This window comes from Salvelinus alpinus, chromosome 28, assembly GCF_045679555.1.
Source record: "Salvelinus alpinus chromosome 28, SLU_Salpinus.1, whole genome shotgun sequence".
NCBI classification, from domain to species: Eukaryota; Metazoa; Chordata; class Actinopteri; order Salmoniformes; family Salmonidae; genus Salvelinus; species Salvelinus alpinus.
In genome coordinates, this window is record NC_092113.1 from 8,433,802 (window position 1) to 8,461,798 (window position 27,997).

Consider the following 27,997-nt stretch of genomic DNA (forward strand, 5'->3'; position numbering starts at 1 on the left):
AATCTCATTTAGGATTTTGAAATGATTCATGCATTATGTTTCTTCCAGTGTGAGTTAAAATTACATCATTGTTATCCATGATTGACACAGCAACATATCAACGTATAGCCAGTCCATGGTTATACGTCTAAGAAGAAGAGTAAACAAACAATAATCAATTGGGGAAACACTATCGACAACACTACAGCAGATATTGAGAGTCTATTTACTTATTAAACATTTTAATTTAGGACAAGGACTACAAATTTACAGTGCATTCGAAAAGTATTCAGACCCTTAACTTTTTCAAAGTTTTGTTACAATGCAGCGTTATTCTAAAATTGATCAAATCATTTTTTCCTCGTCAATCTACACACAATACCCAATAATGACAAAGCAAAAACAGTTTTTTGACATTTTTGCAAATGTATACAAAAAAAGAAAAAAACGGAAATATCACATTTACTTAAGTATTCAGACCCTTTACTCAGTACTTTGTTGAAGAACCTTTGGTAGCGATTACAGCCTCAAGTCTTCTTGGGTATGACGCTACAAGTTTGGCAAACCTGTATTTGGGGTGTTTCTCCCATTCTTCTCTGCAGATCCTCTCAAGCTCTGTCAGGTTTGATGGGGAGCGTCGCTGCAGAGCTATTATCAGGTCTCTCCAGTGTTCGATGGGGTTCAAGTCCGGGTTCTGGCTGGGCGACTCAAGGACATTCAGAGACTTGTCCTGAAGCCACTCCTGCATTGTCTTGGCTGTGTGCTTGTCCTGTTGCTCAGTCTGAGGTCCTGAACGCTCTGGAGCAGGTTTTCAACAAGGATCTCTCTACTTTTCTCTGTTCATCTTTCCTTTGATCCTGACTAGTCTCCCAGTCCCTGCCGCCGAAAAACATCCCCACAGCATGATGCTGCCACCACCATGCTTCATCGTAGGGATGGTGCCAGGTTTCCTCCAGACTTGACGCTTGGCATTGAGGCCAAAGATTTCCATCTTGGTTTCATCAGACCAGAGGATCTTGTTTCTCATGGTCTGAAAGTCCTTCAGGTGCCTTTTGGCAAACTCCAAGCGGGCTGTCATGTGCCTTTTACTTAGGAGTGGCTTCCGTCTAGCCACTCTTCCATAAAGGCCTGATTGGTGGAGTGCTGTAGAGATGGTGTTCCTTCTGGAAGGCTCTCCCATCTCCACAGAGGAACTGGAGCTCTGTCAGAGTGACCATTGGGTTCCTGGTCATCTCCCTGACCAAGTCCCTTCTCCCCCAATTTGGTACCCTTGCCCAGATCTGTGCCTCAACACAATCCTGTCTCTGAGCTCTACGGACAATTCCTTCGACCTAATGGCTTGGTTTTTGCTCTGACATGCACTGTCTACTGTGGGATCTTATATAGACAGCTGCGTGCCTTTTCAAATCATGTCCAATCAATATAATTTACCACAGGTGGACTCCATTCAAGTTGTAGAAACATCTCAAGGATGGTCAATGGAAACAGGATGCACCTGAGCTCAATTTCAAGTGTCATAGAAAAAATGTATAAAATCTAGTTTTTCCTTTGTCGTTATTGGGTATTGTGTGTAGATTGATGAGGGAAAAATCTATTTAATCAATCTTAGAATAAGGCTGTAACGTAACAAAAATGTGGAAAAAGTCAAGGGGTCTGAATACTTTCCGAATGTACTGTACACTACATGACCAAATGTATGTGGACACATGCTTGTGGAACATCTCATTCCAAAATGATGGGCATTAAAATGGAGTTGGTCCACCCTTTGCTGCTATAACAGCCTCCTCTCTTCTGGGAAGGCTTTCCACTAGATGTTGGAACATTACTGCAGGGACTTGCTTCCATTCAGCCACAAGAGCATTAGTGAGGTTGGGCGATTAGGCCTGGCTCGCAGTCTGTGTTGCATTTCATCCCAAAGGTGTTTGATAGGGTTGAGGTCAGGGCTCTGGGAAGGCCAGTCAAGTTCTTCCACACCGATCTCGACACACCATTTCTGTATGGACCTCGCTTTGTGCACGGGGGCATTGTCATGCTGAAACAGGAAAGGGCCTTCCCCAAACTGTTGCCACAAAGTTGGAAGCACAGAATTGTCTGGAAGGTGGAACATCACTGGAACTAAGTGGCCTAGGACGGACCATCAAAAACAGCCCCAGACCATTATTCCTCCTCCACCAAACTTTACAGTTGGCACTATGCATTGGGGCAGGTAGAGTTCTCCTGGCATCCGCCAAACCCTGATTTGTCAGTTGGACAGCCAGATGGTGAAGCGTGATTCATCACTCCAGAGAATGCGTTTCCAGTGCTCCAGAGTCCAATGGCGATGAGCTTTACACCACTCCAGCCGACGCTTGGCATTGTGCATGGTGATCTTAGGCTTCTGTGCGGCTGCTAGGTCATGGAAACCCATTTCATGAAGCTCGTGATGAACAGTTCTTGCACTGACGTTGCTTCCAGAGGCAGTTTGGAACTCGGAAGTGAGTGTTGCAACCGAGGACAGAACATTTTTACGAGCTACGCGCTTCAGCACTCGGCGGTCCCGTTCTGTGAGCTTGTGTGGCCTACCGCTTCGTGTCTGACCTGTTGTTACCACTAGATGTTTCCACTTCACAATAACAGCACTGACAGTTGACTGGGGCAGCTCTAGCAGGGCAGAAATTTGATGAACTGACTTGTTGGAAAGGTGGCATTCTATGACGGTGCCAAGTTGAAAGTCACGTAGCTCTTCAGTAAGGCCATTCTACTGCCAATGTTTGTCTATGGAGATTGCATGGCTGTGTGCTCAATTTTATACACCTCTCAGCAACGGGTGTGGCTGAAATAGGAAGTGGTTGTAATAATCCCCAGCATGCATTTCGTGCGGAATTATAGGCTACTAAATGTTTAAATATAATAATAATGTTGCAAAATATTTCCACTACGAATGTGGTATTCTTTTCATTTGAATGTAATAAAACTGTGATTTGCCGACTTTACAGTTTGGGTGATATTGTTATAAAAAACGTCACCAGGACTTGTAATGAATTGAAGATGTTGAGAGCCGGTTCGTTTAGTCTGCAGTACACTCTGGTTTCTCTTCAGATCGCATAAATCTTTCGCCTTTTACTAAAGATTTCCGTGGGGAGGAACATTATGAGTATCAACTAATTTTTTGATGCCCGGCCTCACGGCTGGGCTTCCTACTGTTGTGAAATAAATACTGAGGAAGTTTGGTGAGGTGTGGTGTATGTAAAGGCTTTTGCCATAGAGAGCTACAGGTAGTCTGCTTAATCAAGTTTTAACTAGGGACCGGAAGTTGGAATATTTGTACTTACTCTGATCTTTTCTGTTCGTTTGTTCAAAATACAAATATTTCGTTCACTTTAGTCAGCAATGCCCAGAGCACGCAGGACCCCTACCGGCGAACGGTGAACTGAAAACTCGAAAGAGTCATGATTTTACGAGCCTCCCGTTCACATGTCGTTTACCAAATAGGGCTTATTGGAGCTGTCATTTGAGACTGAGACTTGTACACGTGTGCTTTAAACAATGTAGATTTGTTGATTGATAGGCATACAAATAAGATGATTTTTTGATACATTTGAAACGAGGTTTAGCTGTGGCTGCTACGGGTATAGTATAAAGAGCCAAATCCACTAATTTGAACGGTTGTCCACATACTTTTGTATATGTATAGTGTATGTGAACCATATGCGTCAAAGGTTTTATTGTATAGCCTATTGGAGTTCCTGTGACTTTGTTGGGAGATTGTCACATGCCATTTGAACATTCAGGTTCAAATCAAATTTCTGCCCTGCTAGAGCTGCCCCAGTCAACTGTCAGTGCTGTTATTGTGAAGTGGAAACATCTAGTGGTAACAACAGGTCAGACACGAAGCGGTAGGCCACACAAGCTCACAGAACGGGACCGCCGAGTGCTGAAGCGCGTAGCTCGTAAAAATGTTCTGTCCTCGGTTGCAACACTCACTTCCGAGTTCCAAACTGCCTCTGGAAGCAACGTCAGTGCAAGAACTGTTCATCACGAGCTTCATGAAATGAGTTTCCATGACCTAGCAGCCGCACAGAAGCCTAAGATCACCATGCACAATGCCAAGCGTCGGCTGGAGTGGTGTAAAGCTCATCGCCATTGGACTCTGGAGCACTGGAAACGCATTCTCTGGAGTGATGAATCATGCTTCACCATCTGGCTGTCCAACTGACAAATCAGGGTTTGGCGGATGCCAGGAGAACTCTACCTGCCCCCAATGCATAGTGCCAACTGTAAAGTTTGGTGGAGGAGGAATAATGGTCTGGGGCTGTTTTTGATGGTCCGTCCTAGGCCACTTAGTTCCAGTGATGTTCCACCTTCCAGACAATTCTGTGCTTCCAACTTTGTGGCAACAGTTTGGGGAAGGCCCTTTCCTGTTTCAGCATGACAATGCCCCCGTGCACAAAGCGAGGTCCATACAGAAATGGTATGTCGAGATCGGTGTGGAAGAACTTGACTGGCCTTCCCAGAGCCCTGACCTCAACCCCATCAAACACCTTTGGGATGAAATGCAACACAGACTGCGAGCCAGGCCTAATCGCCCAACCTCACTAATGCTCTTGTGGCTGAATGGAAGCAAGTCCCTGCAGTAATGTTCCAACATCTAGTGGAACGACATGATGAACGACATGATGCAGAAGAAGAAGAGGAAGAAGAAGAGGAAGAAGAAGGGGAAGAGGACGAGGAAGAAAGTCAAATGAAGGACTAAAATGAACGAGTCACTAAAAAAAAAAAAATAATGTCTCTCGAGTCAGAAAAAAAGAGTAGTTAAAAAATAACGACATAAATAAATATCGTTCGCAAACTGCACATCACTAGTTGTCAACATCAGGGCCATGTATTTAGAACAAATATATGGCTCTGGTCCCCATCACTGGATCAAGATACATGACATGAGTACCTGTTATGACTATTTTGTAGACAAAAGCTGAACTGATAAGGCCTACCTGTTTAGGTTAGGCATATGAGTCCTGAATTATAGTAGACACACACAAATCAGTGAATGCAAAAAACTGCTACAAAAAAGAAAGTACATTATTTCTAATTGTGAATTGATTTCATGTTTACACAATGGTCAGTCATTCAAGTTTACTATGACGGTATCACAGAGTTATACAGGTTTTGAAAGGATGCATATCATGACAGACAATACATGGGATAAGCCTGCACTTGGTACTGCACTGTTGGTATTTCAATAGAGCATGAATTACAAATGGCTGTACTGTAATGTTACAATCTTGCATCAATGATAGGCCTACGTTAGTCTGGCAAAAGCATGTGGGTCTGTGTGTCAGCATAGGCTATTGCTCTATATAAATTCCTCAAATATACAGCACATTGTTTTGGCAATGATTATAAAAGACGGGCCCATGCAACAACAAAAAATACAACATGCACTTTAACAAGCTCCCTTTAACATCGAGGGGGAAATAAAGCACGAGTATTTCAGCTGCGTATAAAAACAAGGAACTACTACAGTGACAGTAAGCAATAGGCTCCAAAATATACAGCCATTGCCTTTTGAACCTTGCTGAATATCTAGTTTAAGGTTGTCCAGTTTTAATCACATTAAAATGACACAAACATGTTAACGTTTCAAATTCCCAACACACACATTTACGGTCTTACCTAACACATTTCTCCATCCAGCTCGGATTGCATGGCCGGCTGACCCAGTTCAACAGGCTGGGGAGGCTGCAGTATTAGGTTACACTCAATAACCTTGCCCTCTCTGAACCTTTACAGCCTTCAAACAGCTTACAGACTCACCAGATCAGACCTAGGCCCCTACAGGTGGAAAATGATAGTGGTGCTAGATTGGTAGTATAAAAATGCTGTGCCTGGTCACGTGTGTTCACTGGAACTGGGTTTGATGAATTGTGTGATTATGGTCCTGGTGACGGTGTGACCCAAGTCCTATGGTTGTGGTTGTGATCCGGGTAAGGTTCAGATCTCCTGGAGCAGGTCGGCGGGGAAGAAGCCCAGCTTGCGGCCGGTGCTGACCTTCAGGTAGCCATTCACCTCCTCTCCCTTCTTCACCACGATCTGCGACACAACACAAAGAGGGTGGAGGAAGTTGCTGTGGCTCCACAGAGGTACAGTAATCGTTGCAGAAGACCAGGCATGCGCGCACGCACACACACACACACACACACACACACACACACACACACACACACACACACACACACACACACACACACACACACACACACACACACACACACACACACACACACACACACACACACACACACACACACACAGTAGCAACCGTCATTACAGTCACTGTCCACATGCACACACCCATCCATACTGTTCATGATCATAAAGCTGAAATCAGTTTCCTGTACAAAGAAAAACGCAACACATTATTTTCATAGAAACATAAAGCACACCTAAATTACAGTACTTTCAAGTATGTGATAGTATTTGACTCAGGTCTGACAAACAGCGACACATCTGTTTCTTACCTGGTCTTTTTTCAGAGTGATCTGTCCCATCTCTCTGTTTCCCACGACGGACCGTGTCACCTTGAACACCCTCTCCCCCGTTTTTATTCTAATGATGTAATTGGTGGGGAGGTAACCTGTCTTCTCACCAATCTTCCCCTGAGAATAGACAATAGGCCTTATTTACGATGTTGACAATAAATTACAGCCAATGAGTTAGTAGAGCCATTGCTAGTTTCGATCATTGTCAGCTTGCTTGATCATTTTGCCAGGAACCATTTACCCTCCACCATTCTTCATTGGCGTCATCAATTATAGTGATTCGATCACCAGGACTGAAAGACACACAAAGGTTTGTATATTTGTATGAAATTGGATTAAAAATGTTCACGAGACTGAAATATTGGACATAAAACGGCATTCATACAATATAAGGAAATATTTGAGTAAACTCACTGGAAGTCAAGGTCGTCTTTCTCAATGGCCTTGAAGCGGTACAGAGCCAGGTAGTAATGGGACTGATTTCCCATGTTTCCCATCTCCTTCTTTTTCTGTAGCATACATACACCGATGTTTGTCTACTAATTGTATTGATGTACCAGACAGGGTGTTATTGTTGATGTGGACGTGGTTAGTGTATACATGACGTCAGGGCATGTCAGGCGGTTAAAGCCCCTTACCTTGTCATCTGCTTTGTCAGCCTTGTCTCCCTTCTTATCCCCCTCGGGTTTTCCTACAAACACATCACACATGGTCTTTGTAGAGTTTCAATACAACAATGGTGAACTCCTCAACGTTAGACCCAGTATTACAAGTATTTTATGTAGCTCCTTGACATTCAGTGTAAGAATTTTTTGATTTGTTCTGTACTGTATGCCATTCTGTTTTGTCTGAGAAAAGGTTGACATACATACACAAAACATTAAGAACACCTGCTCTTTCCATGACATAGACTGACCAGGTGAATTCAGGTGAAAGTTATGATCCCTTATTGATGTCACCTGTTAAATCTACTTCAATCAGTGTAGATGAAGGGGGAGACAGGTTAAAGAAGGATTTTCAAGACTTGAGACAATTGAGACATGGATTGTGCATGTGTGCCGTTCAGAGGGTGAATGGGCAAGACAAAAGATTTAAGTGCCTTTGAACAGGGTGTGGTAGTAGGTGCCTGGCGCATCGGTTTGTGCCAAGACTTCAACACTGCTCGATTTTTTTAACGCTCAACAGTTTCCCGTGTGTATCAAGAATGGTCCACCACCCAAAGGACATCCATCCAACTTGACACAACTGTGCAACTCAATATTAGGAAGGTGTTCTTCATTTAATTTTTTAATTTTTATTGAACCTTTATTTAATGCTGCTTAACAACCGCTCAGTTAGTTTACCATTCCCTTATGGGCTCCAATATCAAATCACATGGCACAATTTGTTTAAATAAAACTATGTGGTTATAAATAAATACACCATATTTTTGTACAGTTGATGCAGTGGAACCATAGACGGCACCAACTTGAATTATCACGTGTCTATACGGACATCCTTCATCCTCTTTTAATACCTTCTGCCTGCTCGTCTTCTTTGGGTTGTTGTGATTCCTCTTCCTCCATCATCATCATCATCATCTTGGAGGGGGAAAAATATGGTTAACATACAATTTATATTCCCTATGCAAATGTCTGTCAGTTAACGATACCGTCATTGCGACTTATCGTCATTCATTTCTCTTTTGGCTAATGTGTGCCACACTCACATTCTTCTTGTCTTCAGACCCCTTCTTGCGCTCCTTGTTTGCCATGACAACCCCAACCCGCAGGGTGTCAAACACAGGGTCGTTACGGTTGGAGTGGGCTGGACAGGAGAACGCAGCAGAGGGAACACACAGTTCAAAATATGTTGAACACAAGTTGAAACCCTTAGCTTGTTGAGATGGTTAGTGGCTTACCTGCATCTGTCTGGTCACTGCTGTATAGAGGGGAACTGTATGCTCGTCTGAAACCTGGGGGCTAAAGGACAGACAGCAATATGAATATGTAGAGGAATTGATGTGTTTCTGGCAACCACATGCAACATGAACTTGATCGTGATCTGACTTTATACAGATCAATACCTAAACTATGAATCAAAAACATCTTACAATTTTTCCAAAGCACTTCTGATACTCAACATAGGACTGGCACGAGTGGTGGATGTTGGTCTTGCAGTTTTTGCACGTCAGAGCAAACTTGTTGTTGACTGAAGGGTTGAAAATATGTACAGTAAGAAGCTAGTCAGTATGATTAAGCTTTACAGATAATATTAATAAATACAAGAGCGACTCCTGGTCAATTTTAAACTTACGGACTATCATACGAGCACAGACGTCACAGAACTTGGGTGTCTTGCAGTAGTGGTCTTTGAACTTGTGTGGTTTGTCATTCACCAATATAACAACGGGCTCAGGCTCGGGCTCCTTCTCCTCTACTTCCACCTCCTCCTCATAAACGAAGTATACCTGCAGAGAGAGTGGCTATGTCTCAATACTACTAGTGGTAGACAGCTTTCCTTCCTTCTCCCTAGTGACTACTGTTTGGAAAGGTAAGAATCAGTCTAGTCAAAATAATACTTTCCTGTCATTGACAAGTCCACACGGTCGTTCTCTATAACGTGCAAATGTTTTTGCATCAACGAGGTAAATCAGTAAAGTAAAAGTAGCTTTTCATTTAGCAAGCATTTAAAATATTATTTTACTTCTGGCGAGTATGTGGTCAATGAAAAAAAAAGCTCTAGGTTTAGCCCATAGTGTCACCTAACTACAGAATATAAATAGGGGACGGGAAAGCCTGACATATATTACACTAATGAGCGTCCTAGTTGGCTGCTATTTTAATCTGTTTGGGGGATGGTGTTACCATCCGTGGCAGATTGACGTGCTACTCACAGTATTGTCTTCCTCTTTTACAATATTGTCAGGGGTTGTGGGGTTGTCGTGGATATCCAGCGAATGTTTATCTTCCAGTCTAACACAGACAAACGAACAGAGAACATTAAGCAACATCGAGCAACAAGGACATCTGAAAAGTATTTGAGAGTGAAACATTGCAGTAGAATTGTTATGGTGGCTGAGCTTTCAAATTTGACCAAGTTTAACATGATTATTGCAATGAATAATATAATTCCTAAAGCTTTCCCATGTTGTGTTATTTAGAACCAGGGGTAACTGTTAAAAAGGACTATCCAAATTATGTACATAGAGTGTATTGAGTTCAGCAACATGAGAATAGACTCACTGGTCATATTGAGCCATGGTGTGATGTGTGAGCTCTCACACTCGTCCTGCAGTGCTACGCACCTGAGACATAAGACAGTTTAGGGAACAGAAACACTGGCTTTCAATATCACCTTCAGTCTGAGAACCATTTGAATGGAACACTTGACTACAGTGGCCTACTCTGTGGGAGTTTTAAAATGATTTACAGAACAGCTAGGTATGGGCAGGATGATTTACCCACACACACAAGCATACATGGACATACCCCCCCCCCCCCCCCCCAAAGATACGCTCGTCCACTCTACTATTTTGGGGAAGGGTAACTCAATCTCATCATAGCTAAATTTGGGCATGAGCTGAGAAGTTCTGGGGAAAAGTACAACGATATAAGACCAGAAGTCTTTGTGAATATTTGACATTTCAGTCCCTTCTCAATGAAAACTTAAACAATTTGCTATCTAACTAAAAGCTGACTGAACAATTAAATATATGATGTCGAGTTAGAAAAAACTGAACAGACCACACGCTAAAAACAGAAAAATGCAATATAGTTGAAATTGAGACATACTTGGTCCCACTGGTTGCTAGTCCAGTCAATGAAGAAATTGAATCTGGTATGTGGATGAATGGCAAAGGCTTTCTTCACCAGTTTGGATTCAGAGATGTTCCTTTCGTGTGTGATGAGCAACCTGTCACACCGGAGACCTCCGAAACCCTTCCAACTCTTGATTGGTACTTCCCTTTTGAGCTATTCTTCATGCATGTCATTTCCTAGCAGTGATCCAATGGTTAGTGGTTAGAGCAGAGGGGTGAGTGAGTAAGGGACTGTGAGTAAGGGACTGTGAGTGAGTGAGACAGCTGGGTAACTTTCAGGGCACCGATGACGAGGGGAAATCAGACCCCACTCACAACCTGAGAGGGCAGGCCAAGACACATAGCCTACTGTTGGCTTACTGTACAAACTGCAGGCATCATCAGAATTGCTGTAGTTTCTCGCATTTTCAATACACGGTGAACACCACATTATACTATCCCATATAAAACCTTTAACAGTTAAAATCCTTATTGAATAGGAAAGAAATTATAAAACAGAAAGAAAAAAATTGTAGTTTTTATGTAAGAGAGGGTCAAAATAATAGAATGAGAAAATGTATTCATATTGTGGAAGACTGATATGGGAGTAGCCAGAGATAGCTAATCCGTAGATGAAAACATGAGATTTTACAAAGGCCTATTTTTGGCCCCAGCACAGTTGAACAACAAACTGGCTAGTTTATTGTATTTTTTGCTTCGGCTACCACAGAGAGATAGCGCGAAGCAAGAGGTTTTACTCCGCCCAAAATCTGTCCATGAAAATAAGGGGACTTATTATATGATGGTCAATGAGATTGTTGAATTTGCTCCACAAAAAAATGTAATTGGTAATTTGCTACGTGTGGCTAATTTGATCAAATAAACGTTTCGTAATGTTTAGGTTGTTACAATGCACCGATATAAGTGGACGCACATGGCATTTCAACATACTTTGAAAAAACTACCTAATATTGAGTTGTGTTTACTGTCATAGAGATCGAGGACTCATCATGCATCTAACCTGTTTGAGCATGGACATTGCCACTGAGGGCTTCCACCATTTTAAAGTAGTCAATTGGGTGGGGATTCCTATGAGTTTGGAGCAATCAGTCAATGAGGAAGAAGAAAATGTACTACTTTAAATGGAGATGGCATTGCCCATGCTGTCACAGACGCTATAATAGCACAGATACAAAGATGAGTCCTCTATCTCAGTGGTTCCCAAACTGTGGGTCGGGACTCACTTGTGGGTTGCGGCAGGGGTCCAGGTGGGTCGTGGGATTACATTTTTTGTAATAAAAAAAAAAACGCTTTCAGTGTAAACTTCAACAACTAAAACCAAATAGAAATAGCCTAGAATCTTTAAATACTTACAATCATCAAAACTAGACAATCAGGCCCCCATGGATGTTGTTATAATAAGAACATAGCATTAGCCATATGGAAAAATTTATTGCAGAAAAATGTTCTCTAAAACTGCAACATTTTATTTCAGCTACATTACAAAATGTGTAAATTTGCAGGAAATTAGCTTTAAAACGGCAACATTTTCTCTCTGCTGCCAAGGTTGTATTTTTTACTTATTGTATGGTCTGTGTATGTTTTTTCCCCCGCCCAACCCATATGGTGGGTCAGGACTCAAAAGACAACTCAATTGGTGGGTCACGAAGCAAAAAAAAGTTTGGCAAACCCCGGCTCTGTCTATCTCCATGGCTTGCTGTTCACACGTGTATCTGCCCTCTCATTGGCTGGAATGGTTCCACCCGATGTCGCTTCCTCCCGCCTGCCTTCCATCTTTGAGGACATGTATTTCCATTGTTAGAGCGGTCACTTAACTATCTTGTCAATATAGTACACAATCTTTGGCTACCACTACAAAGGTCCCATTGCATTGTGGGTACAATAGTCTATCGCATCCCAAGTGCGCATGCTCCTTAGAAAACTCCATTATTTTTTGCACGGAATCTGCAAGAAAAAATATGTAAACCGTGAAATAGGGATTAAAAGGTGCATCAGCTACGCTAACTTTTTGCTTAACGTACACCGACCTGATCGAACAGTGTCTGGAGATAAGAACTGAATAATTTGGCGACACGATCGGACATCGGTGGGTCTTGGGACACTACAGAATCAAGTAAATGTCTGTCAATGCTAGCGAGCTAGCTTCGCCCCAAGATCATAGGCGCAGTAAAATGAAGCATTATTGCCCTTTGTTTTTAACCCGATGGGCAAATGTAGCGATCTAATAGACAGACGGAGATTTGATTGGTGGCGAAAAGACTGCACTGAAAGATTGATCATCGTATTGGCTGTCTAGATAAGGTTAACATCCAAAATAGTTTAGCATTACCAAGCCAGCTAACTATGTGTTCTCCCGCGAGCTTACTGGAGAAGACTCCAAAAACTTCGAGAGCTTGTTTTAGAACAGAACGGTTGAATGCAATTGGCTTAATTGTTCGTTATCTAGTTAGCATGCATGCCTAGTTATAAACAACAATTTTTCCAAGTTCTCATTATTAAAATGCTGTTATTTCACACTGTGTCTATCAAGCTGTCACGAAACATCAGACTGCAACATTGGCTAGTTTACGTTAGTTGGCTAGCTAGTTGGGATAAAGCTAGCCCAACGTTGGATATAGGACTTTACTCGTTGTGCATGTGATTTCGCTACTTTGCGTGTCGCTTTTGCCTGTAAAATATTAGATAAGTATAGTGTGCATTTAGCTATTTATTATCAGGTTACAAATGCTGGGTTTCCCTTCTCATTTCAACATCCAACTAGCTAGCTATTTGATACTACGCCACTGACTCAATTGAAATAAAACTAGGCATGTCCAAATATGTATTCCCTTCTATGTTTGTGTGGGTTATTGTAGCGATCAAAATTGAAAGATTCCTTTTGTTCAACATTTCATGTGTTTATTTAAGGGCTAACTAACTAGGTATATCTTTATCTTCAATTGCAGACATACAGTGGCCCTAGTGTGAGCTGCAGCGTTTTGGAGGGGCTGACTTCTGAAGTAGGGTCCGAAGACTTAGTTCTTGGATAGTTCTGCAAGGCGTTTGGAGGGAGATTGGCAGAGTCTGTTCTTCTCCGCTGACACCATGGCCTTCAAACGGTGGATACCATAGCCAATATTATCTTTGGCTTTTCAAAGATGACAAGGTACACTGGAGAAAACATGATATCCTCCCTCACTCATCAGGCGTTCTCTGTTAGACTTTATATTGGTTTCTATGAGTTGGGACTCTGGTTGTGTTTTTGGTGGGAAAACATTGAAATCAGAATCTCAGTACAGGTGTCGTAATAGTTGTTCATTAAAGCTCTCATGCGTTCATACTAGGGCTGGGACAACACCAGTATCGTGATACTCGTTGGTATCGTGGCAAGGAAACAAACCATGAAGAGGGTTTAACATCTTAAGGGAAAAGCTGTCTTAAAAAAAAAAAGAAAAAAACTTTATTTAACCAGGTAGGATAGTTGAGAACAAGTTCTCATTTACAACTGCGACCTGGCCAAGATAAAGCAAAGCAGTGCGACACAAACAACAACACACATGGAATAAACAAGCGTACAGTCAATAACACAATAGGGAAAAAAGTCTATATACAGTGTGTGCAAATGGCGTGAGGCGGTAAGGCAATAAATAGGTAATGTTGGAAACAAATATCATTATGTTGTCCAGAATCCAGAGTCACATGTATTTATTTTCCAATCTATAGCACACAATATGTTACGTACTACAGGTTTATAAACGACTAAAGAGTTTGGGCTGCTTCATGTTTCAATTCTTTCCGTGGAAGAAATATTGCCATTCTGGGATCGTCACAGCCCTAATTCATACTACATTTGTTAACCGCCACTTCTATCCCAAAGGTGCTGCAAGGCGGTTTTTACAAAATGATGGGAGGCAGTGAGAGTGGCAGTGGAGACACGGATGGAGTCCAAACTGTGGCAATACAAGTCCCCATTGGCTGGCAGAGGAGAGTGGAGGACGCGCTTGTGGTGTATGTCAGGTAAGCAAGTTCAGTAACAGGTATAGTACTTGTTTTATGAACATTGAATCTATTATTAAATGTCTTATACGACGTTATTCCATATTATATATTCAGACTAGTCTGGGTGTGTGTTGTCTTCATTTCCCAAAAGCTGGGCTAGAACAGGGAATTGTCAAATATATTTGATTTCCCTTCTCTTTTGTTTAAAAAACGAATCTCATGCATCCCTGTCCATTCCTACAGTCCAAGTGGCACAGTCCTGTCTTCACTGGAGGAGGTTAAGTCTTATCTGTTGACCGATGGCACATGCAAGTGTGGCCTGGAATGTCCGCTGGTCATCCACAAGGTAAAGTAGACGTAACTTTCCCCTCTGCATCACCCATCTCACTTCCGCTGTGTCACAACTGATTTTTGACTGCGGTTTGCTGAAGGTATGTCCCTTTATTGTCTCGGCAGGTGTTTAACTTTAGCCTAGGGGTCAAAGTTCAGCAGCGCAGCCAGCTGGTGGGGAAGGCAGAGCAGGACATGACAAAGCTCTGTAACCATCGAAGGAAAGTGGTTGCCATGGCAGCGCTCTGTCGCAGTATGCAGGCTTCACAGCTGCCCTATGTTTCCTGTCACACAGGTAAATATGGGAAAAATAATAGATCTAATGTAACAGAAGTACTTGTAGGATATTGTACTGCTATTACCGGTTTTCATGGTGCTATTGAAAAATTGCTCTCAGAAATGTAACTAATCGTGTTGGCTAGTTCTGTGACAATTATGGGATTTTGGGTAGTGATTAATTGTCATGCAAATGACCACAGTTATTGTCACAGTAGTTTTAGTTTATAGTTTGTAACGTATCATAATGCATCTTTGAAAATGTGTTACGACATACCTAATGATTACAACACAGCTTTTGTGAAACCCGTCTTAAAATAACAAATAGTTTTGACCACTTGGGACTTATTCAAAATAATCTTCTCCTCCCGACCATGCCATTCTGCTCGTAAAAATGATTAGGCCTGCCAACTTTACCCTCTACACTTACAAATGAATGTGGGAAAAAACTGCTTTTGGGTAAACTATATTTACTTGAAAATAAAGTTGAATTGAGACCGCTATGACAATGTGTTTTTGTTTTGTTCATGGTTATTGTCCGTCGTTGTCAACTATACGATTATTGTGCCCGCCCTAATGTATTTTCTTGTTTGTTTGCAGAGGTCACCAGTGCCATGGAGAACCGAGATCCAAAGAGGATGGGAGTGGACAGAGAAGAAGAAGAACGTGGCACTTATCCCTCTAAACACCATCTAGTCCAGTCCAGGCCCAACAATAATCTCAACCACAACCCTTGTGGCAGTCCTAAATATTCCACCCAACTTGTGTATTCTTACAATGGTTCCTCACCCCTCTCACACGCTAGCACTAACTCTCATCACTCTCCTGAGATTCTGAAGAGACTGCCCCCTCCTCTCCATTTCCCTCCCACCACCTCTCAATTCTCCAGTTATGGGGTACCTCAGAGGTCCCCATGCACCCCCACGCCTCAGAACTTCAGTCAGGGTCAGAGGACACCCCAGACTCCGGAAGCCCCCAGATCTCCTCATTTGGGGCCCCTCTCTCCCCTACCTCCCTCCTCCCCTGGAACACTGGGAAAGGGAGGGCAGAGCCACCCACATGGTATCATCATTGGGTCTCTCCTGTCCCCCTCATGTTCCCCCTCTCCCCGCCAGCGCTCACGCCACCCCTCCGCCTCTTCCTCGCTTTCTGAACAGGGGGTGGGAGGGGTGGTGCTGGGCGGCTACCCCCCCAGAAGGATATCCTCTTCTTCCCCACACTCTCCTCTACCCGGGGGTTCCCCTAACCTCCATTTCCCCAAATACAAGCTCGAGGACATCTTAGAGCAGTTCAGGAACTCAGGCAACGGTAGCACTAATAATCACATCCTTAACCCAAACTCACTGAGCAACCAAAGCAATCCTCAGATCCTCTCTCTAGCTCTTGAAAAGGGTGAGAAGCCCACAAAGGCACCTGCTTCCGCCACCGGCTCAGGCATGGGGATCAGTGCTGGTCCTTCTGTGTTGCCTCTTGGACAGTTCTTGAACCACCAGAAGCAACCACACACAGCCTCGTTTCCTGCCAGTAGCCTCCTCTCGGCAGCAGCTAAGGCTCAGCTGGCCAGCCAGATGGCCCACGACCACAGTTCCAATTCAGCCAGCGTCCTCAGCTCGGCCACCTCTCTGGAGGTCTCGAAAGAGTCTCGGCAGTCAAAGGTAACAAACAGCACTTTACACAACAACAGCCATCCCTCCATCACTAGGCCCCTCCCTGCAGCCTCCCACCTGCTTCTCCACCCCTGCGCCACCCTCTCTCAGCCCCGAGCCTCGAGTCCCCTGCACCTCTCCCCTACAGACCGGACGTCCCACAGGAAGCGGCAGCGGCGTTCGCCCACGGTGCTCAGCATGCTGAAGGACTCCCAGGTGAGCGGTCTCAGAACCCCCGGCGACGTGCTCAACCTCTCCGCCTTGCACTCTCAACCCTCTTCTACCTCAGGCTCGTCCCACTCTGCCACGTCAGAGAACCACCTCCAGGGTCTGAGGCTCTCAGTCCGGCACTCCTGCCCGCTCACAGGGCCCCAGAAGCAGCCTGACGGCGCCCTGGACTTCACTACAATCATGGCAGGTCAACCGGATCCCCCCACCCAGCCTCTCTCCGCTCTGCTTCACCTGCTCAGTATGCAGAACGCCCAAGTCGCCGGAGCCCAGCCCGGCTCTGGACACGGTACAGGAAGCACGAGGCAGAGCCCCAGGCAGTCTCCCTCTCCCTCCCATTTAAACATTAGACCATTCCCCATGCAGTCCCCCTCTCACCCCTGTACCATGCAAGGCCTGTCACAGCCCCTGTCTCCCTCTCAGTCATTGTCCAGGCTTGGTAGTGCTAGTGCACAGTCTCCACATTCGAAGGCCAGTCCCAAACAGAGACTGTCTCCTTCCACGGCCCTGTCCAACGCTCAGTCAGCACACCATGGCGGTAGCCCCTCGCCCACCCCACACACCCCTGATAGGCTACGACAGGCCCAAAACCAACCTATGGATGCCGCCACCACCACCATACAGTCTCCCATGTGCCAGGCGTTGCCCGACGTCAGTGCATCAGTGGAGATTGAGAGCATGTCAACACTAGGCCCTGGTCTCAGCCTGGGTCATCCTCCCAACAGCACCCCCACCTCCAACCATAGCACCACCGTCACCAGCTGCAGCAGCACCACCTCCCCCAGACCCCTGGATCTTAGTAACCACGTGCTGGCCCTGCTGGCAGCCTCCTCCACCACGCCTCTGGAGGAAGGGGGCCTGGACACAACCACCGGCAACGACACTGCAGGTGAGGTTGAGCCTTAAAAATCTGTCGCTAACTAGGCGAAATCCACGGAATAGGAAAATTGATTCATTGTTCATTCGACTTTATTCGTGTTAGTTGTTGTTGAGCACTGTGCATTTTGAACAATCATCTCCCTCACTCCTTTCATCCTGGTTCTGTTTTATCCTCTCTAGGGGTGCAAGAGCCTGAGAGTGTTGATCATCGTAGCTCTACAGTGAGCAAACCCCCAGGAGGTTGCAGCCCCGGCCCCTGCAACACCCCTTCTCTAGGGGACACCTCCGGCTCCTTACCCTTGGCCGAAGCCTTCCCCTTCATGAGCCAGGAGCAGCTCCTCCAGCTTCTGTCTGCCACAGCCGGCCTGCCCTCCCTCCTGGATCCCACCATCCTGGGCTCCCTGCCCCTGGGCCTGTGGCTGGGCGGTCAGCAGGGTCACCTCTCCACCTCTAACACCTCACAGCAACACCATCAACTGCCCGATCATCATCAACAACAATCGGAACATCAACAACTACTCTTACAGCATGAACAACACCAAGAGCAACACCAGAAACAACAACAGACTGCCCATCTGAACCACAACTTTCCGTTTAGCTTACTCCCCTCTCTAATGGGAGGTCAAGGAGAGCTGCCTCTCAATCTCCTGGGTCTGTTGAACCCACTTCTACCCCCCTCTGCCACCCTTACCCCAGGCCAGGAGGGTGATCTGGGTATAGGGGAGAAACTGGGCCTCCAGGCTCTCCTTATGGCCTCCCTGCTACTTGGCCAACAGCAGGCTGCCATGTTGCCCCTGTCTGGGCTGGGCCAGCTGAGCCTGGACCTCCCCCTGCAGCAGCAGCACATCCCAGCCTTGTTGGAGGGTTTGTCTCTAGATAAAGGCTCTGGACTCCTGGACCTGTCGTCCCTCCCCGGCCCTGGGCTCCTTGAGGCCCTCCAGGGCCTGCTTCCCCCAGCCGAGGGGCCCCTCCAGGCCCTGCAGTCGCTCCTGCTCCCCGCTCCTCTCCCTCCCCCAGGCTTCCTCTCCCTCAGCCCCACTCTGCTAACCGCTGCCCTGGGCTCTACTGACCTCCCGCCCACCCCTCAGCTCCCCCCACCCCAACAACCCCCACCTCAGGTAGGCTCCCTCCCTTATCTTAGTGCTCGTACTCAGTAGTTTGCCCTTGTGAAAGAGTTAGCGCTATCTGTATTGGAGGGGTCAGTTGATTGTTTTGGTCCCGTCTCCATCCAGGTCTCAGCTTCAGGCCCTGATGGGGGGGTGGACACCCTCATCCCCCTGTCTGTCCAGGGGAAGGACAACCCTGTTCTCCACCAGTTACTGCCCACTCTCCTCAACCCAGGCCTACTAGGTTAGTCACAGCACCGTTCATTTCCACTGCTGTTAATATCAAGCGGTTTTGTTGCCTATTGATTCTGAAACAATTGGCTTTAAAGTTCTGAACCCTCACCGGTTTGAATGGTGTCAGCAATTTTTTTTATCTTGTATTCTTTTGAACTTAACAGCATTCTTTTGGGGGTGTTTTAGAGTACTATATAGTTAGAGAACATTGAACAGAACAAGGCTGTGTAAATAACTCATTTTTGACAAAAAATGAACCTTATAGTCCCAAGCCCTCGCGATGCTGAATCATAGTTAGTATTGTCTATTACATTTAACTCTCTGAATAGTGAATTATGTACAACTGTGGGGAACAGCTACAACAAAGCTATATCTTGTAGATTACCCACATATTGATCATTCGGAAACTGTTTTGGTGATGAACCATGTGTCTCTGTAGGAGACCTGTCTGCTCTGACTAGTTTCCACAGTCTGCTGGGGCTAGGTGCCGGCCCTCTCCTCCTCCCCCCTGTACAGACCTCTGCCCTGGGCATGCCTCTACTCCAGGGCCCTGATGGGGCCATCAACCTCCTCAACAACATCCAGGTACTTGTTGTGTTCCGCTCCTGACACAAGCCTTGTCCTGTGATTTTTAAATATCAGCATTGGATGTTGATCACATCATCCGTTCCTCTTCCTCCTTCAGCTCAACATGGCGCCGCCCTCAGAGGGAGAAAAGCCCATCTCCTTACAGGAAAAAGACAGCCCCGCCCCTCAGGAGGATATTCCAGCCAATCGGCTTACCCCAGAGGCTGCGCCCAGCCCCTGTCCCGTCCGTACCCCCGTGTCCCAGCGTGGTGAGGGCTCTGTGGGGAGCGTCCTGGACCCCTATGCCTCCTTCATGGACACCATCTACACCTCTTTCCTCCAGGTCAGTGCTAAAGAGCAAGAATCAGCTCAGACTGGGGCCGACGTCCTCTGTGCCTTACCCCCCTCCTACCCTGGGGAGCCCCCTGCCCCCCTGTCCCTGAGCCCTCGCCTGGCCTGCTCCCTGAGGAACCCGGAACTGTCCCGGCTCAACATGGAAGCGGCCCACTCCCCAGCTCAGGGCACCCCCAAACCCAGCAACGACGGCTCGTCCACACCCCTGCAGAGCAAGCCAGGGGTCCCAGAGGGTCACACTAACCCCCCTCTGCCTCCCATCTACCTTGAGGAAGCCAAGACCGAGTCGTACAGCCAGGCTGTCACAGATAGGCAGGGGGACAGACCCCAGGCAGGGGGGTATCTGAGCCCCAGAGACGGGGGCAGCTGCCACAAGGAGGAGACTGTGGGTCTGCAGCACATGGAGCAGGGCAGGGTGAGCCATAAGGATGTATTGTTTTACCACTGCATGGCTAAAAATGCCATTCCTCCACAATATTGCATATTACATTACATGCAGTGAAAGATTTGAGATAGAATTTGTGCGTTATTGACTTCCGTGCCCTTGTTCCCTTTCAGAACCAAACTGCACAAACGGTAGGAGCCAGGAGGGGCAGGAAGAGAAAACAAACGTGAGCTCATTTTGATTCTGTACATTAATCTTTGATAACGATGAGAACCAGCGTTCTTTTCTGCCTATCTTCTCAATGGTACTTATAACACTACCACTTTTCCTTAGAACAATTAAATTAAATACCCGTATATATGTATGTATGTGTGTGTGTATACAGTGCATTCGGGAAGTATTCAGACCCCTTGACTTTTTCCACATTTTGTTACATTACAGCCTTATTCTAAAATGGATTAAATTATAGTTTTCCTTATCAATCTACACACAATAGATAGACAAAGCAAAACAGGTTTTAGAAATTTGTGCAAATGTATTCAAAATAAAAAACTGATACCTTACTTACGTAAGTATTCAAACCCTTTGCTATGAGACTCGAAATTGAGCTGATGATCATTTTTTAGATGTTTCTAGAACTTGAATGGTGTCCTCCTGTGGTAAATTCAATTGATTGGACATGATTTGGCAGAGTGGCCAGATGGAAGCCACTCCTCAGTAAAAGGCACATGGCCCGCTTGAAGTTTGCCAAAAGCCACCTAAAGGACTCTCAGACCATTAAAAAACAGATTCTCTGGTCTGATGAAAACAAGATCGAACTCTTCGGCCTAAATGCCAAGCATCACGTCTGGAGGAAACCTGGCACCATTCCTACGGTGAAACATGGTGGTGGCAGCATCATGCTGTGGGGATGTTTTTCAGTGGCAGGGACTGGGAGACTAGTCAGGATCGAGGGAAAGATGGAACGGAACTAAGTACAGAGAGATCTTTGATGAAAACCTGCTCCAGAGCTCTCAGGACCTCAGACTGGGGCGAAGGTTCACCTTCCAATAGGACAACGACCCTAAGCACACAGCCAAGACAATGCAGGAGTGGCTTCGGGACAAGTCTCTGAATGTCTTTGAGTGGCCCAACCAGAGCCCAGACTTGAACCCAATCAAACATCTCTGGAGAGACCTGAAAATAGCTGTGCAGCGACGCTCCCCATCCAACCTGACAGAGCTTGAGAGGATTTGCAAGGAAGAATGGGGGAAACTCCCCAAATACAGGTGTGCCAAGCTTGTAGCATCATACCCAAGAAGACTCGAGGCTGTAATTTCTGGCAAAGCTGCTTCAACAAAGTACTGAGTAAATGGTCTGAATACTTATGTAAATGTTATATTTCAGTTTATTATTTTTAATACATTTTCAAAAATAATTCTAAAGATTTCTAAACTGTTTTTGCTTTGTCATTATGGGTTATTGTGTGTGTATTTTGATGGGGGGGGGACGGACTATTTAATCCATTTTAGAATAACGCTGTAATGTAACAAAATGTGGATAAAGTCAAGGGGTTTGAATACTTTCCGTATGCACTATATGTGTGTTCGACACCTTGTAGAGCAGGGGTGTCAAAGTCAAATGGACGGAGGGCCAAATAAAAAATTTAGCTACAAGCCGAGGGCCGGACTGTTCGAATGTTCATTGAAAAAATTTTAAATGACGCATATAGTCTAGTGAACCTAATTGAACCTACTGAAAACCTAACAAATATATTCCAATATGATCAGATAAATAAAGCAATATTTTCTTATGGCTCTGTCAGTAATCTTTAATTTTCAACAGACACAAAAGACAAATTTCCTTTATATAAAAATCCCCATAACATGAACATTAAATGAAAGAAACCGGTATTCAAGGCACCATCAGTAGCCTATATTTTCTATTTTAGCAAAAGTGGGCTAAATTTACTTCAAAGAAAAAAACAATAATAGCAATTTTCTATCATCCACTCAACTGAAATATTTTTAAAATATAATTGGATTGAAATACAATAAAATAAAGTGCAAAAATCTATTAATCAAAAACAACACTTTGTTTAAGGAGAAGTAACATGCAGTGAAAACAAATATTAAACTTTAACTTTTAAACTTGAACTGAGTAAAAACTCTAAATATGTGATTGCACAGTAATGTTCACTTGTTTGAGGTTGAGGGTGATACTTGGTGGTGTCCCATCTTTTCCACAAGTTCATCAATGTTCGGGGTAAGGCTCTGAGCTGAGGAAATCCTCAGAATTGAGTGGAGGTGTTCAGCAGTAAGTCGACTTCTGTGTGATGTTTTGTTCAGGTTCATCAAAGAAAACAGTTGTTCACACAGGTATGTGCTGCCAAACATAGACAACGTTTGAGCAGCCTGGATGCGCAGCTGGGGCATTGTGTCGGGGAGGAAACGGGCGAACTCCGCAGCACCCACTGCCGCATATTTTGCCCTCAGTGCATCATTGCATTGGAGGTCAATCAACTCCATTTGGAGGTTTGGTGGTGAGCTTTCCACGTCAACAGCAAATGGGTTACCGAGCAGTTCCAACCTGCTTTTTTGTGCTTCAAAGTCAGCAAATCGGCGTCGAAAGTCAGCGGCAAGCATACCTATTTTATCAGCCAACTGTGCGCTCGGGAACGCACTGGTAGAGAGCTTCTCTTTCATGGTCTGGCAGCTGGGAAAGTGGCTCAAATTTTCTTTCCGCATCTGCGTCTCCCACAGAGTCAGTTTGGTTTTAAATGCCTTCACTGTACTGTACATATCAGAGATGACATGATCCCGACCCTGCAGCTGCAAGTTCATTGCATTCAGATGACTCGTAATGTCACACAGAAAAGCCATTTCACACAGAAACATTTCGTCTCGGAGTTGTGTTGTGTCTTTCCCTTTGCTGTCCAAGAACAGACAAATCTCCTCACGAAGCTCGAAACATCTTTGAAGCACCTTTCCCTGGCTTAGCCATCGCACCTCTGTGTGATAAGGCAAATCACCATGCTCCGTTTCTAACTCCGTCAGAAATGCCTTGAACTGGCGGTGATTCAAACCTTTGGCTCTGATAAAGTTAACTGTGCGCGTGATGATGCTCATTACATGCTCCATTTTCAAGGCTTTACCGCACAACGCTTCCTGGTGTATGATACAATGATAAGCTGTCAGCTCACCTGTCGCGTTTTCCTCTTGCATCTTTTCCCGTATCTTCGCCACCAGTCCGCTCCTGTGTCCACACATCGCAGGTGCTCCGTCGGTTGTCAAACCCACGAGTTTTTCCCAAGGCAGCTCCATCTCATTTACACATCTTGACACCTCTTCATACAAATCATGCCCCGTAGTTGTGCCATGCATAGGACGTAAAGCCAAAAACTCCTCTGTCACGCTTAGGCTGGAGTCCACTCCGCGGATGAAAATTGACAACTGGGCAATGTCAGAAATGTCGGTGCTCTCATCCACAGCCAAGGAATATGCAATGAAATCTTTTCCCTTTTTCACAAGCTGCTCTTTTAGATTGATGGACAACTGGTCTACTCTCTCGGCAATGGTGTTTCTGCTCAGACTCACATTTAAAAAGAGTTGCCTTTTTTCTGGGCAAACTTCGTCACAAACTTTAATCATGCAGTTTTTGATGAAATCCCCCTCCGTAAATGGCCGGGCTGATTTAGCGATCTCTTCTGCCAAAATAAAACTGGCCTTGACAGCAGCCTGGCCTTGTGATTTGGCTTTTTTGAACAGAGCCTGTCGAGATTTGAGGCCTCGTTTTAATTCCTCTGCCTTTTGTAGCCTTTGTTCCATGTCCATATTCTTGTTTTTGTCCGCGTGTTTCGTTTCATAATGTCGTCTCAGATTATACTCTTTCAGTACCGCCACACTTTCTCCACACAGAAGACACACAGGTTTTCCAGCTACCTCCGTGAACATATACTCCGACTCCCACCTTGTTTGAAACCCCCGGTTCTCAGTGTCCACCTTCCGTTTTGCCATTTTTGATGGGTATCTGAAAGTTAATTTTACTGTGATGCTGACGACTGCTGTGCCAATAAATATTGAAATGAAGCAGCCTACTGCTCGGTGCGTCACCGTTGCATTGTGGGAAATGTAGTATTGGTGCGTGTAAAAGATCTGCGGGCTGCCGGCTTGCTGCGGTCTGCGGGCCGGTTCTAATAATAAATCAAGATCATCCCAGGGGCCGTAAAAAACCTTCTCGCGGGCCGGATGTGGCCCGCGGGCCTTGACTCTGACATATGTGTTGTAGAGCATGCGTCGATGAATTGAGACTCTTCTGAGGGCAAAAGGGGGTGCAACTCAATATTAGGAAGTTGCTTGGACTCTACAAGGTGTCGAAAGCGTTCCACAGGGATGCTGGCCCATGTTGACTACAATACTTTCCACAGTTGTCAAGTTGACTGTATGTTCTTTGTGTGGTGGACTATTCTTTATACACACGGGAAACTGTTGAGCGTGAAAAACATAGCAGCGCTGCAGCTCTTGACACAAACCGCTGCGCCCGGCACCTACTACCATACCTTGTTCAAAGGCACCGAAATCTTTTGTCTTGCCCATTCACCCTCTGAATGGCACACATGCACAATCTGTGTCTCAATTGTCTCGGGGGCTTAAAACTCCTTCTTTAACCCGTCTCCTCCCCTTCTATGTGGATTTAACAGGTGACGTCAAGGGATCGTACTGTAGCTTTCACCTGGTCAGTCCATGTCATGGAAAGAGCAGGTGTCCTTAATGTTTTGTACACTCAGTGTGTATATAGTGATTTCTTTGTGTGTCTTAGGCTACAGAATGTGCTGGAGGATTTCCGAGATCTAGATAATCCAGAACTAGAGGAACCTAAACGCACGGTAAAGACCTTCCCGCAACTCTCATTTAACATAATTTGACCTCTTATATCAGTGTGCGTCATATCAACTCCGTTGCCACGGCCTGTTTTCTAACAGCAGTGCCGTTGTAATGATGACGTGTGTCTTGTGTTGTAGGCGGTGCTGCTGAAGCCTGAGAGGTCGGTCCGGGGCAGGAGGCGGCGGGGGGCCAGGTCCCAGAGACAGTGACTGTTTCCCCCTCACCGCCAACCCCATCCCCTATCACTGCTTTATATTCTCCTGGCTCCCCCACTGTTTTAACTGCACTACTATATCGTCATGCCAACCTCTTACCTTTGACCAGGAGTGATCTAGATAAAATAAAAAACATCATTCTGTGGATGCTTTCACTTAGGAGAAGACCCGTCTTAAGTCTGTGTGGTTGCTTGGCGTTATTGATTGAGATCCGTTAGGATGTAAGTGTTAGATTTGTCTACAAGAAAACTGTACTGTTTCTCAGTGTGTTTACTGTGAGTCAGGATTAGAGTATCCGCTTGAATGACCCACGTTTGCTCTCTGTTTGAGATTGTATGATATGTGTGGTTTGTGTATGTTCCAAGAATGTTTTTTCGAGATGCTAGACGTTGTCCCTGACCACAGATCTAGGATCAGATAACCTAACCCCAAATCCTTATGAGGATACAAAATATATCTAATCCCGGACCTGAGTTGTGGGGCAACTTATACCAACGCCTAGAGATGCCTGCTATTGCTGAGCCCTTTCACTGTGGTAGTCATACAGTATGTGTACCCGGAGAGAGAGAGAGACCATGTATCTGTGCCAGACAGTCTCAGGCTTCTCTGCAGACAGACACTACTACCCAACATGTAGCCTAGGTGTGAAAACAATGCAATGGCAAAAGTAATAATTCCCAATCAGGGGGTGTATCACAAAGCAGGATCAATGAGTTAGCCAGCAAACTCTCCAGCCTAAATAGTCCGAAGTCATATTTTCAAGTTCATAAAGAAAATGTGAAATGGGCATGACTTGACACTACTAACAACCCACATTCAAGATAAGCTTTCAGGGTAGGACACTTTTTTTCCTTCAGTTTTCTTCTAAAGATGACACACCCAAATCTATCTGCATGTAGCTCAGGCCCTGAAGCAAGGATATGCATATTATTGATACCATTTGAAAGGGAACACTTTGAAGTTTGTGGGAATGTGAAAGTAATGTAGGAGAATATAGCACATTAGATCTGGTAAAAGATAATACAAAGGGGAAAAAATGTGTTTGTATTTTTTATTTTATTTTGAAATGCAAGAGAAAGGCCAATAAATGACTTAGGAATCTAGGAGCAATTTAGATTTTGTCCGCTAGATGACAGCAGTGTATGTGCAATGTTTTAGACTGATTCAATGAACTATTGTATTTCTGTTCAAAATGTTGTATCAAGACTGCCCAAATGTGCCTAATTGGTTTATTAATACATTTTCAAGTTCATAACTGTGCACTCTCCTCAAACAATAGAATGGTATTATTTCACTGTAATAGCTACTTTAAATTGGACAGTGCAGTTAGATTAACAACAATTTAAGCTTTCTGCCCATATCAGATATCTCTATGTCGTGGGAAATTTTCTTGTTACTTACAACCTCACGCTAATCACATTAGCCTATGTTAGCTCAACCGTCCCGCAGGGGGACACCGATCCTGTAGAGGTTTTAATGTACCAGCTCGATCTGGTGGTCATGTTTTGTGATACACTCCTCAACATATTCTCTGTGTGATGTTTAGCAAACAATGTACATTTCAATTATTTCCTTTCATGGGAATGGCTGAAGAAATAGTGTGTTGAGATATACATCCAAGTCAACAATTATTGGCACTCGTGGTAAAGATTTAACAAAAATGACAAAAAAAATCATAATCCTAATACTGAGCTATTGTATGCTCCAAAATGTTTTAGAATTCTATTATTTTATACAATTGGAAACGAAAAGATTTTGTTTAGTAAGAAATATTTTTTCTCAAAGATAGGGGTCGAACTTATTGACACCTCTGAATTCAATACCTTTAACTCACCTTGTGAGGATAATGGCACTGAGCCTTTAAAAAAAAATGTTTTTATGTGATTGGAGAACACATTGGTTTAGACCATTCCTCCATACATAATCTTTCCAGGTCTTTGATATCCTTTGTCTGTTCTCATGGCTTACCCTCTTCAATTCAAACCACAGATTTTCAATGGGATTCAAGTCTGGAGACTGAGATGGCCATTAAAATATGTTGTGAAATTTGTTAAACAAAATCTCTTTCTCTGAACAATTTGTATTAGCATAAAGGAAATATAATTTTCCATGTTTTTTAGCATACAATATAGCTCAGTATTTGTATTTATTTTATAATTTTTTGCCCATCTTGTGTGGGTTTGTAACGCAATGTATTTTTGGTGGGATAGAGTTGTACTTTCTTTGTCCTTCAAATCGCTTTGCTCTGTACACTATCTGCCAGCCCAGTAATACTGGCATCTCTTACTGTATTTAAATAAAATGAAAAGAAGCAGATTATGCAATTTCTACACTTGGAGATGTGTAAATATGTACAGTTAATGTGTTTTATTTTGATTTTATATTGTTAGAGAGACAACAATGAATTGTGAATTTTTGGGGGGAATTGTAATTAAGTATTTTCTCATACCCTTGCTTTCAATACTTATGTTTGAAGATTAAATTGTGGACTGTAGCTTTCTTTTTATATGGGAGTCTTTTTTTATTTAATATTAAACTATTTACAGAAAATGGGCCTTCTTTTGTGTTGGTATTTGCAACTAATAGTAGGCTTCATCTACTGAATTGTGTCTAGCAAATCTCTTATTTGCAAATTCATGCT

At 44.4% G+C, this 27,997-nt stretch overlaps 2 protein-coding genes and 1 non-coding gene across 5 annotated transcripts; 2 read left to right on the top strand and 1 right to left on the bottom strand.

Moving 5' to 3' along the window:
• The first annotated feature begins 3,037 nt into the window (after positions 1-3,037).
• On the top strand, positions 3,038-3,153 carry LOC139558045 (U5 spliceosomal RNA). The gene has a single exon (XR_011671537.1). It is a non-coding gene; the product is annotated as a U5 spliceosomal RNA (small nuclear RNA).
• A 1,923-nt stretch (positions 3,154-5,076) lies between these two features.
• Positions 5,077-10,511, bottom strand: stac3 (SH3 and cysteine rich domain 3). Its single transcript, XM_071371454.1, has 13 exons — positions 10,271-10,511; positions 9,722-9,783; positions 9,373-9,451; positions 8,793-8,946; positions 8,590-8,687; positions 8,398-8,458; positions 8,206-8,303; positions 8,014-8,077; positions 7,136-7,188; positions 6,912-7,006; positions 6,739-6,790; positions 6,477-6,614; positions 5,077-6,048 (listed from the first exon to the last, which is right to left on the bottom strand). Exons 2-13 carry the CDS (start codon positions 9,736-9,738, stop codon positions 5,950-5,952), a joined length of 1,008 nt encoding a protein of 335 aa, XP_071227555.1. The 5' UTR covers positions 9,739-9,783; positions 10,271-10,511; the 3' UTR covers positions 5,077-5,949.
• Positions 10,512-12,185: 1,674 nt separating this feature from the next.
• On the top strand, positions 12,186-27,909 carry LOC139557087 (methyl-CpG-binding domain protein 5-like). Of its 3 annotated transcripts, none has more exons than XM_071371445.1 (13): positions 12,186-12,409; positions 13,242-13,441; positions 14,153-14,292; positions 14,518-14,620; positions 14,731-14,899; positions 15,481-17,643; positions 17,814-18,751; positions 18,866-18,983; positions 19,413-19,558; positions 19,659-20,309; positions 20,453-20,505; positions 25,077-25,143; positions 25,279-27,909. In XM_071371445.1, the coding sequence occupies exons 3-13, from the start codon at positions 14,177-14,179 to the stop codon at positions 25,348-25,350; spliced, it is 4,596 nt and encodes a 1,531-aa protein (XP_071227546.1). In that variant the 5' UTR covers positions 12,186-12,409; positions 13,242-13,441; positions 14,153-14,176; the 3' UTR covers positions 25,351-27,909. The 3 variants fall into 3 exon arrangements, with proteins under 3 accessions (XP_071227546.1, XP_071227545.1, XP_071227547.1); XM_071371444.1 differs by having other exon boundaries at positions 12,186-12,382; XM_071371446.1 differs by having other exon boundaries at positions 12,187-12,282.
• Positions 27,910-27,997: the final 88 nt, after the last annotated feature.